General features: G+C 38.5%; 1 protein-coding gene across 3 annotated transcripts in view; it reads right to left on the bottom strand.

Annotated features, from left to right (window-relative positions):
- Nucleotides 1-6,628: 6,628 nt before the first annotated feature.
- Nucleotides 6,629-17,251, bottom strand: part of RASA2 (RAS p21 protein activator 2) — a 103,657-nt gene continuing 93,034 nt past the window's right edge. For all 3 annotated transcript variants that reach the window (XM_019646043.1, XM_019646041.1, XM_019646042.1), the window contains 5 exons: nucleotides 13,147-13,229; nucleotides 12,304-12,512; nucleotides 11,542-11,645; nucleotides 10,995-11,184; nucleotides 6,629-9,167 (listed from right to left, as the gene is read on the bottom strand). In XM_019646043.1, the coding sequence (XP_019501588.1) occupies nucleotides 9,140-9,167; nucleotides 10,995-11,184; nucleotides 11,542-11,645; nucleotides 12,304-12,512; nucleotides 13,147-13,229 (614 nt within the window). In that variant the 3' untranslated portion in view covers nucleotides 6,629-9,139. The remainder of the gene's footprint in view (nucleotides 9,168-10,994; nucleotides 11,185-11,541; nucleotides 11,646-12,303; nucleotides 12,513-13,146; nucleotides 13,230-17,251) is intronic.

Genomic DNA, 17,251 nt, shown 5'->3' on the forward strand with positions numbered 1-17,251 from the left:
TCACATGACTAGGATGCCAGCCCACCCAGTCTCCTAACTATCCCCCTCGATCATTTTGCTTTGTCCACATCAATCTTTGTTGTTTTTGAGCACATCATGCATTGTATTTCTTCTGCCTGAAAGGATTTTCCCCTACATATCCTTATGACTCTGTTTCCTCACCTTCTTCAGACCTTTGTTCAAAGTATCTCTTTCCTAGTGAGGCCTTCCCTAACCACCTAATTTTAAATTCCATCCCTACCCCTCCCAGTCCCATGCATAGCACTCCCCGCCTCCTTTCCCTGCTTAACTTGGCTCAATAACACTTATTACCATGAGACATATTTTAGTTGTTTATTGAGTTTCCCTTCTCCCCCAGAAGGGAGCTCCAAGGACACAGTGATTTTGGTTGTATCCTTATTACTGACACGTAATTTTGTATAGACTTTAGGACTGAGACTTGGGTCAGGATTTGGAATTTACTTTAGCCTGTATTCTAGTTTCCCAACTTTAAAAACTAATGCCTCACATCAACACAAATATCTCCGGCTCCTCATTAGAAAGGGCCTCCAGGTGAGAATCACTATCTTACTCATGCATCTGTCAAGATAGTGTTGAGCTTTTTCTGTTGTTTAAATTACAAAATTAGGTATTGGTTTGAATTTTTAAGTGTAAAATTATAATATTGACTATGACTTTTCAAACTATACCTTCAACCCCTGAGCCTGCTATCTCCTTAGGGAGATTCTGCCTCTCCAGGGGTCAATTACCCCATCCTGCCTTAAGAATCCACCTAGAGTTTTGGTCAAGACGGCAGAGTAGGTAAATGCTGTGCTCACCTCCTCTCAGGACCACATTAATTACAACTAAACCACAGAACAACCATTATTGAGAATTGCCCAAAGTCTAGCTGAACTGAAGCCCTATAATTATGGACATACAGAAGATGTCATCTCGAGATGGGTAGGAGGGTCTGGTCCAACACTCATGTGTGAACGTTAAGAATTTAAAGAAATATCTCAGCTGTGAGGTCCTCCTCCCTGAGGAGCGAGGGGTCCCAGCCCCTCCTCAGCCCCGAGTTTCAGTGCTGAGGAGAGGAGTCCCCATAATTTCTGGCTGTGAAAACCAGCAGAGATTGTGGCTGAGTGAGACAGTGGGCGACTACGCTCCCAGGAGCTCCTCTTAAAGGGACTGCACATGGACTTACTCGCTGACGGACTCACTTGCTCTCGCTGAGCTCCAGCGCTGAGACAGCAGCTGGAAAGGCACCAGGAACATACAGAGAGGAGCTGAATTGTCTAGCTTCAGGTGGGCTGGAGGGGCAGCTTTCTCCCAGACAGAGGAGCTGGTGGAAGCCATTGTTTCGTTGAGCCCTCCCCCACCCAGCGTGCAGATGCACACAGATGCCAATCTGAGTCACCATTAAAATGGCTATCACCTCTTCTGCCCCACCCTATTGATTCCCTGAGACCACGCCCCACCCAACTTTCGAGCACACTCAAGCAGCTTCCAGCGGCTTTTCCGTGTAAACAGCCTGCCTTGGCTCATGCTGCAGACATTCCTAAACTCTCTCAAAGGTTCACAAAACCCAAACAAGCAGCATCTGGCTTTAGTGTGTTCCGTACCTCTGGCTGAGCAGCCCTAAGCCTGGAACCAGCAACAGCCAACTTGGTTCATGGCTTGGCCTCTCAAGGCACCTCCAAGCACGGCGTGAGTGGTGGCCATCTTTGGATTGCTTTGTGGCTCATGCCAGGTAGCCCTGGGTAGGGTACAGACAGCGGCTGAGCTTGGCCTACAGTGGGCCCACTCCCAGGAGGCCCTGGGGCTGGCAGGTCCAGTGGCCAGCTTTAGACTGGGCTGGAGCACCACCCGGCCATCTCCAAGGACGACACACCCAAAGGGCAGCCTGGGCAGGCACCAGAGCCCCACTAAAGTGAACCCTGCTCTGTAGGGTCAGCCCCTGCACCACAGTTCCTCTACTATAGTCACAGCCAGTCCTCACAACCAATCAGCCGGAGGGTCAGTCCCTCCCACTGACTGCAAACAGCAATCAAGTCTCAACTACAACAGGAGGACACACAAAACCCGCACAAGGGACACACCTAGAGCACCCATCTCTGGTGACCAGGGAGACTGCACCACTGGGCCCCACAGCACACCTACTACATAAGGCCACTCTGCTAAGACGGGGAGGCATAGCAGCCCTATCTAATACATAGAAACAAACACAGGGAGGCAGTCAAAATGGGGAGACAGAGAAACATGTCCCAAATGAAAGAACAGAACAAAGCTCCAGAAAAAGAACTACACAAAACAGAGACAAGCAATCTACCAGACGCAGAGTTCCAAACACTGGTTATAAGAATGCTCAGTGATCTCAGGGAAAGCTTCAACAAAGAGAGAGGAAACATAGAAATGGAGATAGAACTAGAAAACATAAAAAAGAACTAAAGACTACAGAAATAAAGACTACAATAATTTAAATGAAGAATACATTAGAGGGTATCAACAGTAGATCAGATGAAGCAGAGAATCGAATCAGCAATTTAGAAGATAAGGAAGGTAGCAGAAAACACCCAATCAGAACAGAAAAAAAAAAAAAAAGAATCCCCAAAAATGAAAGTTTAAGGGGCCTCTGGGACATCACCAAGCATCCCAACATTCACATCATAGGAGTACCAGAAGAAGATAGAGAGCAAGGAATTGAAAACCTATTTGAAGAAATAATTTGAAGAAATTGTCTGAAAACGTTCCTAACCTTGCGAAGGAAGTGGATATTCAAGCTCAGGAAGCACAGAGAATCCCAAACAAGAGGAACCCAAAGAGGCCCACACCACATCATAATTAAGATGCAAAAGGTTAAAGACAAAGAATCTTAAAAGCAGCAAGAGAAAAGCAGTAAGTTAGCTACAGGGAAACTCCCAGAAGATTGTCAGCTGATTTCTGAACAGAAACTTTGCAGGTCAGAAGGGATTGGCACAAAATATTCAAAGTGATGAAAAGCAAGGCCCCACAACCAAGATTACTCTACCCAACTATCATTTAGAATTGAAGGACAGATAAAGAGCTTCCCAGACAAGCAAAAGCTAAAGGAGTTCCTCACCACCAAACTAGTATTACAAGGAATGTTAGAGGGACTTAAGACCAAAAAATTAAAAAAAGATTTAAAATATGAATAATAAAATGGCAATAACTACATATCTATCAACAATTACTTTCAATGTAAATAGATTAAGTGCTCCAATTAAAAGATGGGTGGCTGAATGGATAAGAAAACAAGGCCCTTACAAAGGCTGCCTACAAGAGACTCACCAGATCAGAAGACACACACAGACAGAAAGTAAAGGGTTGGAAAAAAAATATAGTACTTCATGTAAATGGAAACAAACAAAAAAGCTGAGGTAGCAATACTTTGACCAGACAAAACAGACTTTAAAACAAAGGCTATAATACGTGACAAAGGACCCAGTAATCCCACTTCAGGGTAATTATCTGAAGAAACCCAAAATACCACTTCCAGGGGGCACGTACATCCAAATGTTCATTACAGTATTGTTTACAATAGCCAAGATGTGGAGGCAGCCTGGGTGTCCGAAAATGAATGGATGGATAAAGAGGAGGTGGTACATATATTATATACAATGGAATTTTTGCCTGGCCATGGAAGGGCATGGGTTACCCCACCATCTGTGGTGGCCTGGATGGACCTGGAGGGTATTGTACTGAGTGAAGTATGTCAGACAGAGAAAGACAGATGCAATGTGATTTTTCTTACATGTGGAATCTAAATAACAAAATAAACAAAAGAGAAATAAACTCATAGAGAACATTTTGATGGTTGCCAGATGGGAGGAGGGTTGGGAATGGGTGAAAAAGGGGAAAAGATTAAGGAGTACAAATTGGTTGTTACACAGTAGTCATAGGGATGTAGGGTATGGCATAAGGAACATAGTCAATAATATTGTAATAACTATGTATAGTGTCAGATGGGTACTAGATATATTGGGGTGATAGATGGGAGGGGTGTTGGGGGACAGGGTGAAAAAGATGAAGAGATTGACAAGTACCAATTTGTAGTTACAAAATAGTCACAGGGATGTAAAGTAAAGCATAGGGAATATAGTCAACGATATGGTAATAGCTATTTATCATGTCAGGTGGGTCCTAGTCAGGGGTAGCACTTCTTAAATTATATAAATGTCTAACCACTATGCTGTACACCTGGAATTAATATAAAATACTGTCAATTATAATTGAAAAATTATAAAATGGGGGAAAAGGTGAAGGAGAATAAAAGGTCCAAATTTCCAGGTATAAAACAAATAAGTCATGGGGATGTAATGTACAGCATGGGGAATATAGTCAGTAATATTGTGATAGCGTGGTACAGTGTCAGATGGTTGATGGGCTTATGGTGATCTCTTCTTAGGTATAGAAATGTTGAATAACTCTTGTGTACACCTCAAACTAATATAATATTGTACATTAGCTACATTCTAATAAAAATCTTTTTTAAAAATCTAAAATGTATTTTTAACAGTGCAGGCAGCATGGCCTTCTCAGTTCTGGGTAGAGTTCAGAAATATGTTAAATTTGGAAAAGAATCCTGTTCATCCCAGACAATTCTTCCTTGATGAGCAAAAACTGTGTGTCCAAGACTGAACTCCACGTCAAAAAGTAGGTCAATACAAAGGACGTACAAAGGTTTTGATACTACGAAACAGAGGAACTGAAATATAAGGCAGGAAACTAAACAAGTCTAATTAAACAAGTGAAACTGTTAATGTAAAATATAGGCATAAACTTAAAATAAGGTGGCAAATTGTTTCACCAAACTTAGAAGTCAAATGGCGAAATGACAAGCCAAAGAATGAAACTTTTGGCTACAAAAGACCAAACCTCAGTTGAGGGTTTGTGAGAAATCAAAACTAAAAGGTCTCTGAACGTGGGCCAGTTTATTTGGAAGCATGTCATGTCTGCCCAAGACAGGCTGTTCTCTGAAAGGTCAGCACTGGTCACTGCGTTGGAGTAGCAGACAAACACAGCAGTGACCAGACCTCAGCAGTGCCAAGCCATGTCTCGTTTCTTACTCTTGTGTACACACATACAGGGTTCTGCCTGGCCTCAGGTGTCTCCCATTTTGGAAACATGTACTTCGGAAAGGGAAACCCAATTAGAGCATGGCCCTCTCTCTAAAACACTAGCTTGCTTTCCATCCTAGAGTAGAACCCCGTCTTTCATGTTTCTGACAAGTTCTATTCTAATACATGGGCTGGTATGAAAAAATGGGATTCTGGTGCTTCAGTAAAAACAAGGTCCTTAGAGATTCATAACCTTATTCCTTCCTCTTCGTTAACCATAATCTTTTCTGGAGTTGCAGGGGCTAAGTTTTATGGAGGTTTATTTAGAGATGCTAAGAGGGCTACTGAGGCACAACGGGGGAGTATTCTTGCTTCTCTCGTTGGGGGCACAAGTTATTGACTAACCTGGTTTTTGGTGCTGTCACTATATTCTCAAGACATTTCAGTAGAATGGCATGACATGGTTCAAATTAGTACAACCAGAGGGATGCACTGAAAGGTGAGCGACAGGGTAGGCTCAATCATGGGCGTCAATGCAGGACCCGAGTAACCAGTTTGTAATGTCGACTTTTTTGAGAAGAACAGAACAGGATTCTTCAAAAAAGTCTAACAGGCTGAAAACCTCAGCTTCAAACTATGTACCCAGACAGGAGTGGAATATCTACCCGCACGCAGGATCTGCATGGCTCTAGGGAATGACAGGACCCTGCATGGCACACTGTAGGTCCTCAAAACAAATCTGCTGAATGAATAAACAAATTAACGACCACAGTCCATCAAACATCAGTCTAGTTAAACGCAGGAATCCTGAGGCCTTCCCAGGTGGCTTCAGTATTCTTTGTAATTCAGGAATTCTCACTTTTGTTAGTCCCTTACTAATTAGGCAAGGTACAATCATTTTCAACAAGAATTCCTAAATAAGTAAGAAAGTAAGGTCTCACAAAGAATGGACAGGCTTTCTGTAATTTATTTGAGTTATTTCCAAGCAACAGTTACAAAAGTTTTTAATTTTTATAATACTCTTGATAAGAAAATAAATTTTAAATAAAAATACATTCTCAACAATACAACATGGTTACACAAATTCACTACATTAAGTTTTGATAACTTACATTTTTAAACTGGACACTGTAAAAACCAATATTTACTAGCAACATATTAATTTCAAAGTTATAAAAATGGAAGCAAATAATATCAATCGAGACTGGTAATTTAACTCTAGAATGAGTCCTGTATTTTTCACATACTGTGAGGACACCTAAAACGCTTTGTTGCATTCTGTCTTTACAGGATGTACCGTTAGAACAAATTAAAGGTGCTTTTACTTAAAAAACATAAATCCACTTTCTAAAACCTGGCATGGATGAGCCTTTCTGATAAATGAAATTAGGCTTCAGAAACAGAAACAAAAGCCGCATCATTCGTCACCTTTTTTTGTTTATAATAAGGAAAGCCTCGCTTGACACTTAATTATGACCAGCGATATTATAAACATATTTCTTTGGCAAATAAAAATAGTTAAATTTGATAAAACTATATTCCTGAAAGTAAAAAAATTTGCTATTGCCCATCATTTTATTAAGTGAATATTAAAAAAAAAAAGCTAAACAAAACCCAAACAAACAATAACAACAAAACAGGCAACAGATCACCACAATTTCAACTGATGGAAATGGCTATGCTAAGAACCAGAACTGGCATTTATGGCAGAAGTTTCTCCGTATTATCCTTTTCTTTCCTTCTTAGGGTTTTCAGGTTTTTAGGGTGAAGTGAGCTGCCACATTATTTTTTTCAAATTTGGGAAAGGCAGAGAAAGCAGATCAGGTAGTAAAAAATCAAAGTATTTGTAGGTAACAGCAGAGGACTGAGGCCCTTGGAAGCAAGTACCTTGGTTATCTAGGGTCCTACTGACATGGTCTCTTATTTCAGAAGACTTTCAAAGAAAATTAATATAATTTCATGCTACTTCTTTTTAGGCTGTGCCATGCTGGTTAATTCCAGTCAAACTGGCAGTTTAAAAATGTCATTTGAAGAAAATAACTAGATGACTGAACTCTTTCCTTCAAATTCAGAGTTATGCATCCACACAGCCTTGGTCCCTTTGTACAAAGCCATAATCTTTAAAAACAATCATAATTGGGGATTTGATATTAGAAGAATTTATTTCTTCTGTTTATTGATTTATTCTATTTATTGATTTATTAGATGAATATTTCTTTTGCCTTGTAAAACATAGCAGAGAACTAAAAACCCAATAAAGAGTAATGAGTGGTACCTGGCAATGCTCACATGTCCTTGTCAGGTAGACATTTCAGAGACTCTTAAAAGGAAATTTCAACTTGAATGAAATTCAACAATAAGAAATTTATTAAATGGTTAAATTCCATCACATTTATAAATCAGTATACAGAATCTAAAAGCTCATAAAATATAAAGGACTCTTTCCAACTTGTTTTTAAAATGGGCCAGAAATAACCTACCATAATGTAGACTAGGACTGTTTCTTAAATAAAACCAATTAATTTTTACAAGTCATTTAGGGAAACACATAGCTCAGTTATAATCATCTATGGAACTACTTTGATTGTGTGCCAATGGTCTTTAAAAATGACTACCTAGTAACAATATAATTTAAAAACAATTGCCAACTACATAATTGGCAAAATGTATCTTAAAATATAGCTTATGCTCAGGGAAACAAAAAAAGCACTACTAGCTAGACTTACATTAATAAGTCACAGTTTTAAACAGAAATGTGTAAATACTCCAAGGTTCAAAGTACCACATTTAGAAAATGTTTGCTTTTAAAAAGACAAAATAAGAGTACCATGGTTTTTAATACTGATGAAGCAAAGTGTATCCCTCTTAACTCAAGGTGGCAACTTGCTTCGACTGCTTATTTACAGTTATGGTTTTTAAGAAAAAGTAAATTACCAGGGAAAAAACAGGATTCCAACAGTTGTTTGCCCAAATTCCATTTGGCTAGCAGGCAATAAGCAAACAGCAATGAAATATAAACATTTTCAGGAAAGCAGTATTTCTTAAACACTGATCATTCAACTGATCATAAAGATTAGATACCATGGAGTATCTGAAGTAAAATCTGGGGCAGCCCAGATTATTAAAGTGCGCCGAGTGACTGTTCTTGAGTTAGTTAGCTCTCCAACCACTAATAGTCACACCAGGAGGAGGGCACCCCTATGGTGGCCTTTATAATAACATGGAATAACAGGTGAAGTCAAGTGATTTTCCCACCACCTTCATTCACTGTTTACTTTCTCTTCTTTTTCAGAAGAGATGTCCTTACAAGTCATGTTAGCTGGAACTCTCAAATCAAGAGAATGAGTACCTGATATTTAAAACAATGGAAGAAAAATTTAGTGGTCTCATTTGATTTCATCTGCCATCACTCATCCCAAATGTAAACAAGACACACACAAGTATATGTTCCCTGATTCTTCCTATCTGAGTTCTGTTTACATCTTTAAATAGGCAAAAGGATCTACCAACTTTCAAGGATACTCTGGCAGTTTTCTCAAGTTTCTGTCCCTGCCCTTAATGTAATCTGTAATGACTCATCAACCAAAGGAAAGTCTTTCATGTTTTTTCTTTTTTGAAGGGGGAGGGTCTAGGTGAACTAACTAGAAAGCTCTGAGTTGTCGTGGATTGAGATTTTCTAGTAAAACAACACAATGTCGGCAGTCTAGAACAGGCACTAATGGTAGTGAAAAGTCCACAGAACATGGAGTGTTACAAGAGATGGTTTCTTGTTACAGAGGTGTTCTCCTTTTTTTTACAAAACTTCTTTAGGAAGATTCTTTCTATTAAAAAGAAGTTGTAGAAACATGGCTTTCAACACATAAGATATGAAGGGGAATCTTGATTTCAAATTCTCTAGTAATACACCAATACCAGGATTCCCAAACAGTTAATTTCAGTTATTAAATATTAAATACAATGTGAATGCAGGTGACACTGAAGCCAATGTTCATTCTTAAATACTATGAACAAAATATATGATGAATTGAAAAACTCCAACAAAAAAATTTTCCAGTTCTTCTGAGTCAATTGGACAAATTCTACGATGTTTTCCCAATTGGGTTTTCCCTAGAAAATAATAAAAGAAAGTCATTTTTCAAAAGCTAAAAAAATATGTTTTAAAAGTGACAAATTATCTCCTACTATCCATTAAGTATTTATAGTTTTCTCTTAATAATCTCTCAAGCCAAGTCTTATTTCATTAATGCAACAAGTATTTATGGATCACCTATTAAATGTCAGGCATTATTTTAGAAGCAACGGTTAAAGTAGTGAACAAAATAGACAAAACCCTTGCCCGAATGGAGCTTATATTCTAGTATAGGGAAAAATAAAATGAAGAAGTAAAATAATAATACAAGAGAGATTGATATCTTTTAATAGAGAAAAATAAAGCTGGGAAAGGGTACAGCGTGTGTGGGTGTGAGGGGGAGCTACTGCTTTAAAAAGATGGTCAAGCATGAGCTAGAACCTCATATGGAAACTTCCTGGGGCTCCAAAACTGCATGACTACTGCTGGAAGAGAACCAATGACACTAATGTAGAAAAGACAGGATGAGTATGTTTACAATAACCTGTTTAATGCGCTGAGCCTTCTATCCAGGGAGAACATAAAGATTTGTAACTGTGAAACTGATTTTTATTGTTCATAAACCACAAATATAATTATTAATCTACACCAAGGAATAAAATACTTAAAATTGTGGGGCCAGGATTTAAACACCGCCTTACTAATCAGCTGTAACTCTGAGCCAGGCACTTAACTTCCCTGAGCTTCAGTTTCTCCAGCCATAAAATGGGGGCTATAACCAGGTTGGGCTGGTGTGAGGACCAATGAGAGTGGCCAACACTTATTTACCATTTATTGGCTGGTCTAAGAACCATCCCCTCCTTAGTTACTTCTGTAGAAACAGAAACCTGACGGCAGTGTTGGTCCTGGGCAGCCCTGCATTCCAAGGGAGGCTGGGTAACTTGAGATAAGGTTCTTTTCTCTGAGTGAGGAGAAACGGCTTTTTCTCTGCTTCCCGGAATGATTATATACAAGTGTGAGGCTCTCAACTATTACAACCCATCAGTGACCTTCAGCCTGAGGAAGACCGAAATCATCTTGTTGAGGATGGCTGAGTGGCCGGATGGTCCTTTTTGTTTGTTTTAAGAGAATTTTTATAACAATGTATTTGAGCCAAAAGGAGGATATACCTGGAACAACAGACTGAGGTGAATGCTTCCCTTGATGATAGTGCTGAGCTGGCGAATTAACCAACTGTAGAAATCAGGACTTAATTTGTGGGATTAAAATTTTTCTTACTGGTTAAGCCACTTCCACTGGGATTTTCTGTTACTTGCTGCTAAAAACAATCTAAGTGACGTGATGCAGAGTTAGACACAGTGCCTGGTGCTAGAATAAGCTCCTAACAAATAAATGTTAGCTATGCTGTTATCCACCTATATCTGAGATGGATCCAAAAATCTACTACAAAATACTTCTGGCACTTTTACAGCAGATTTTTATTTTTATTTGTTTATTTTTTTAGTACTTAGTATGTTTAAGGCACTGTGGGAGATATTATTAATAGGAAGGAAGAGAATCAGTAAAAACAAAAGAAAAATAACAAGCTACTGAGCATTCAATTTAATGAATTATAGTGGAATATAACATTAGAAGTGGTGATAAAGTACAGCACCAACATAAGGAAATGATACCAGAACTGAAAAGACAAAGGTCACCATGAGAGTGGTCAGGGGAGCTCTTACACGGGAGGAGAAAGGCTCTGAGCTGGGTCCTGAAAGAGGAAGGGAAGCAGGAGGCCTGCATTTCAGGGATGAACGCAGAGTAGTAGAGGCAATCTCAAACTATGTTTAAAACTATGTTTCAAGTGTCTTAAGAATACTTACTTGCTCCCATATTTCGCACTACTTGACCTTTTCTTCCTATACTTTTCATGAGGTTCATCTAGTTTCTCTATGATGCTTTTTATTTGCTGGATTGTCTTAAAGGTTGTGACAGAATCTTCGATCACAAAGTTAGAATAATCGTCAAGCTCTTTCTGTGGTCCTTGATAGACTGCTATAGTTCCACAAGCCTCTACAAGGAGCAGCAAAATCTCTGATCAGACAACTGTATTCCATACACTTAATTTGTAGTACAAACAAGAGCTTCTCAAGTGTCTCAGGCTGGGGAGACTTCCCCCCTGGAAATGCATCGATAACCCAAATACATCCATTTTATTAATTATGATCATCACATTTATGCAAAAACAGTATTTTTACTTCATGAATATCTATAAAAACGTCCCCTTTGGGAGTTTGTCAACTTTCATAGAAAGTAACATTTTGGTAAACCCATGAGTATTTTCAACTTTAAGATAATGCCAAAGCAACATTTTAGGAATTGGCTATTAAGTATCATGGTTACATAAAGATATTTTAATTGTACATTTACCTTCCATTTTCTGTAGCTTAAGTAAACTGAGGGTAAAAAGGGAATAAATTCTTTCTGTTTCTCTGTCTTCATCAATATCTATTTGGATGTCTGCAGGGACACCTCTATGGTAAAAATGAAATTAAAAGACATTGGAAAAATTTCACTTTGTTAACATGCCAAAGACTTTTGACGATTTGAGGCTAAAAAACAGTCACAGAATTTCGCATAAGGAAGCTCAGAAATCTAGTTTCATTTGACAATTAAACAGGGCCAAGAGGTTTGGTTATGATGTGACTCTAATCAAAAGGAGGGGAATTTTAAAGTGAAATCATTTTCATAACCTATGCTTCATCACAATACCAATACATTACTTCTTAATGCTAAGCTTTTCTTCCTTGATATCTTGCCCAGGTTTACGCATCTATTTAAACATTGCTCTTTTTTGCTGACTTGTGCCAGCCACTATTTATTTGGGAACATTTTCATCACCCCCAAAAGAAACCCTGTATCCATTAACAACCTCCATTCCTCCCTCCCTCCAGCCCCTCACAACTGCCAATCTACTTTCTGTCTCTATGAATTTACCTATTAACTTTGTATAAATGTTATCATACAGTAAAGGGCCTTTGTGTCTGGCTTCTTTCACTTAGCATGTTTTCAAGGTTCACGTGTATTGTAGCATGTATCAGTACTTCAGTCGATTTTATGGCTGAATAACATTCCATTGTATAGATAATACCACACTTGAAACCCTGCTTTTTTAGTCAGAAAGAAACTTACGCAGTACATGGCTTGCAGCCGTGAGCGTTTTCACTGGTCTCCTGACAGCAAAGCCAGCTTCCATTTAGATATGCAGAGGGGTGATAGGAACTGAGCCTGTTCTGATTGCATCGGCTCACCCTGCAGAGTACGTCTATCCATTCATTAGCTTCTACACAATTATTTGCCTGGACATAGAGTGGTTTCTCCATATGTATTACTTGGAACATCTTCATAGGCAATTAAGATAAAAAGTTAGTGACAGTCTAAAAACCAACAAGCAGAACAAAACAGAAAAAGGTATATAACAGAAATATAGTTTACTTGGCTAGATAACTGCTCAGGTATCTTATGAATTGTTACTTTTCAAGGAAGTTAGTTTCAAGGACAATCTGAGTCACATGGTGCTACAACATTATATAATTTTTAGGAGCCACACATGCACAAAGGAATGGACTCACATATGAACAGTATAAAGGGAGGGAATTTCAGATGGAGGAAAAAGGCTGAGTAAAGGCACAGCAGTGGGAAAATACAGAGAAACAGGATATCATCTTGGTTGGCTTGAGTATAATGGTATGTACTGAGTGATAGCAGAAGAGAAGATTGCACTATATTATTAAAGACTCGAATTCAAGTTGAGAAGTTTAAATAGGGTAATATTGAGAAAAGTACCTTTAACTTAACAGTGTAGGCAGACTATACAAGGCATCAACAATAATGGACAATTTTAAGACAGAGGTCTAACCAGCAATTATAAAATAGTAATAATTAATGGCAAATCCTAAAACGACCAGCTTCTTTAAAATTCTCAACTTAGTAATATATGCAATTTAAAAAGCTTTAATTATATCTGTAACTTACATTTTTCTTGTTGAAAGAGCTCTCTTCCAGTTTTTCCACAGCAAGAATGTTTTTCACTGGAATTGTGTAAATTGCATCTTTGCCTAATAAAAGAAGTACAACAAAATTAAATAATTTCCCTTCAGAATAATAAAGATGAGAGGTTAATTCTGTAAGGTTTAAGTTCACCCTCTTGATGGTATAGGAGTATAAGACTTCCAAATTGGTTATTTAAAAATATTTTTTGTTTTATGGAACAAATAAATTTTTATTTGTTTTCTATAAAGTGACTTCCTCTTTTTTTCAATATATAATTAAAACATTTTCAAGAAAAAAATGTGGGAATACATTTGATTTCTATGTAGAAAATAAAAGTGTTTTAATAGCTTGTGACATTTATTACATGGGCACTGAAAGAGATAATATACTTAACAATAAGAGGTCTAATCAAAATTTGAAAGACATGGAATTTTCTTTCATGGAGTTATTACACGAGCAACTAATCTGTACATAAGTGGATTTTTCTGTTTTCCCACTCTAATATTTAATTAATGGGTTAACTCTCAAAATAATGTTTTTTACATTGAAAAATTGTTCATTACTATCACATATTGGCTGGTGAGCTGACTACAGCTACCAAATTTACTCTTAAGAGATACAGGAAATAAAAGTAAAAATTTTATTTGGTAGAGTGAATCTTTAACCTAGTTTAAGAATTTGGAAATTTGGGTTTGCTAAAGGAGCTCCATAATAATATGGCACGAGGATATGATGCACTTGAACTTACAATTTACCTGAGAATAGAATTGACCTCATGTAGTCATAGAAACTATAAACAAACAGAATTATGACTTTTTCTGGTCATTTTGTAATGTTGTTTTTTAGAAAAATCAAAGCTTTTCTTTTCCCCTCCACCCAAACTTTAATGACATGTGATTGAAGTGCTAGAGGTTAAGACCTTTACATTTTAATCCATGGATTAATGATTAGCTTTCTGGTCAAAGATAATTATTTGATTAATAAAGGTTTTCTGTCTTGAACAGAGGCTAACATAGAACATTTGCTAAGCCTAGTTCCTGGCGTAAAATCTAATATTTGTGTAATTCAAGCAGATGTGATATACAGTTTAAAAAAAACCCCATCAAGTCACTTAATTCAATGGTCATACATTGGATGTCTATACCAGACACTGTTCTAACCACTTAAAATATAGCAGTAAACAGAATATATAAAGTAAACAGAACATATAAGGCCCCTAATGAAGTTTACATTTAAGTCTGGAAATACTGAAAAAAGATAAAAAAATATTAGGGAGAGATGAATGCTGTAACGAAAAGAACCCGAGGTGATGTGCTAGAAAGTAAATGGGAAGCTGCTTTGCATTGGGTAGTTAGGAAAAACTTTTCTGAGGAAACGACATTTAATTCAACAAATACAAATCACAAATGCATGGGAAAATAAGAAAAGACTCCTGGAAGCAGACAAGATCAAATTCTGGCAGCAGCGGGGGCAGGGTATGTGTCGGGGGTGGTGAGGGGGGGAGGGAATAAACTACAAGAAGCCGCCTGTAGGAGAAGACACTTGCAAAAGGAGGCCTGGTGAGAAGGGGCTTCAAGCCGTAGTCAGTGTCACACTCAGACAGACACACAGCAGGATGATTGTGATAGGGGAGCGGCATCTGAAACAGCTGGCCGAGTAGGTCCTCCAGCTCCGGCTTCCCCCACACCCACCAGCTCGTGCTAAGCAGCGGTCGACACAGGCACATCCCACGCTGAAGCAGCAAGGACGCGTACTGAGCTGAAGAACAGCGCTCTGCGACAGGTAGCTCCTGGCCCGCAGGAGGGGAAGCGCACCCACACCATGAGACAAGCGCCAGTACCCTGGCCCCCCTTGTAATCACTGGTGGTAAGCGACTAAACACTCAAGCAGGTGATCTAACTGTAAAACACAAATATGAGCAAATCACCAAACAGATGAGGAAATCACTAAATTCTGAAGGACACACATACAACAAAGAGAATGACATCTGAGGAAATCAGAGGTGTAATCAATTAGGGGGCAGAGAAGCCATGGCTTTGGATACTGATCTACATGGGGCACCACAGAGATCACAGAGTTTACAGGCTGGGCAGGAAGTTTCGATCTTAGATTTGGTGAATACACAAAGCAGGCACATGCCCTAGAATTGCTGTATTGGTTCATTTCTGGGCAAATTATAATATGGAATACATAGAAAAAGTGCATGGTTCCCAGGCACATATTATCAATGATGTCATTAGAGCTCATTTCATAGTAAATAGTATTAAATGGAATGAACTGTAAGGTAAATTAGTAAAATGGAAGATCTTACTGAGGACTCTTCAAAAATACAAAGAAACACAAAGTAAAAAAGTTAAGAGCCATGGTGGATGGATGAAGACGTTTCAATATCTGTCTAGTAAGAAATCCAGAAAACAGAATAGAAAGGCTGTTCAGGAGAAAATTACCAATTAAGGGGCTGGCCGAGTGGCTCAGTTGGTTAAGAGTTAGCTTAAGAGCGTGAGCTCTGAGCAACAGGGCCACCGGTTCGATTCCCACATGGGCCAGTGACGCTGCGCCCGAGCTGAGTTATCACTGAGCTGCCAACAGGTGGCAGGATGGCTCAGCTGGTGTAACAACAAGATTGCCTGTTCAATGGCGGGCTATGCCCACCCACAACTAAAACTGAACTCGACACCTTGAGCTGAGCTGCCAACCAGATGGCTCAGTGGATAGAACGTGCACTCTTAACAAAAAGACTGCCGGGTTCAACTTCCACATGGGATGATGGCTATGCCCATCTGCCCACCTGCAACTAAGATTGAACACAGCACCTTGAGCTTAAAGAGGCCACGAGCTGCTGATGGGAAGCCAGAAGGCGATTGGCGCCCTCCACAACAAAGATTGAAGGACAACAACTTGGCTGGTCCCCTTCCCCAATTCCCCAACACTGTTCCCCTCCCCTAATTCCCCCAATAAAATCTTAAATAAAAAAAAAAGAAAATTACCAATTAAAATGTTCCAGAGATAAAGGTAAAAATCTTCGGATTGAAAGAATTCATTAAGTGCTGAGCAAATGGAATAAAAAAGACAACATGTGGACACTTGGCTGTAAAATATCAGAAGTTGAAAGCTAAAGAAAGTCCTAATAGTTTCTAGGAAGAAGAATCAAGACTGCAGATCATAAGACTGACGTCAAAATTCTCACCAGCAACAATGGAAAGTAGAAAACCATGGAGTACTATCTTCAAAGTTCTGAGGGAAAATAATTTTAACTTCAGTCTAATTATCATTCAAGAGTAAGGGTAAAATAAAGACTTTTTAAAAAATATGCAAGGACTCAGAAAATTTATCAGTTATAAAGCCTATCTGAAATAATTCCTCAAGAAAGTATTCCTACAAAATAAATGACGAATCCAGGAAAAAGACGAATATGTTATATAAGAAAGAGTGCTGGACAGGATGGGGTCCTGCCTCTTTGACTCTCAATATCTGATTCTCTAGAAAATCCTTTGAGGGCTATTTTCAAAACAGATCCAGAATGTGATCCATTTTCACCACCTCCATTGCTACCAAAAAAAATTATAGAGAAAAAAATACTGCAGAGCACTGTGTGTGAAAATGTGAGCAGGTAAAAATCAAGTCAACCCAAATGTATTAGAATTTCAGTTCAAAACATTATGTAAGTTCCTTTTATATTGTCCACAGGCTGTATGAGCAAGAACATTTGCTATCACATGGAAGTTATGTACGCTATATAATATGTATGTACCTGTGTATGAGTATGTCAGGTCTCCCCAAAGTGGACACTGTCTAAGCAAGTTTGGAGAACACAGGAAGGAATTTCAGAGATGAATTTGTTAATAATCTATATGCTTGGTGAAAATTTTAGAAGTCTAGAGCTGTGGTTCTTAAAGTAATTCAAATGATAGCATATCTAGAATACCCGGTCTTCTTTAAAGAACACCATTTATTAAAAACATTTACTAAGTGCCTTAATGAAGGCAGTAAAAACATGGTCCCTACCACTGAGGATTTTAAAGGGGAAAAGAAAGAGAAAAGTAAGGACCACACAGTGTGACAAAAGTTATCACTAAGGTGATAAAGA

Source organism: Hipposideros armiger, unplaced genomic scaffold (genome assembly GCF_001890085.2).
Source record: "Hipposideros armiger isolate ML-2016 unplaced genomic scaffold, ASM189008v1 scaffold_96, whole genome shotgun sequence".
Classification (NCBI taxonomy): domain Eukaryota; kingdom Metazoa; phylum Chordata; class Mammalia; order Chiroptera; family Hipposideridae; genus Hipposideros; species Hipposideros armiger.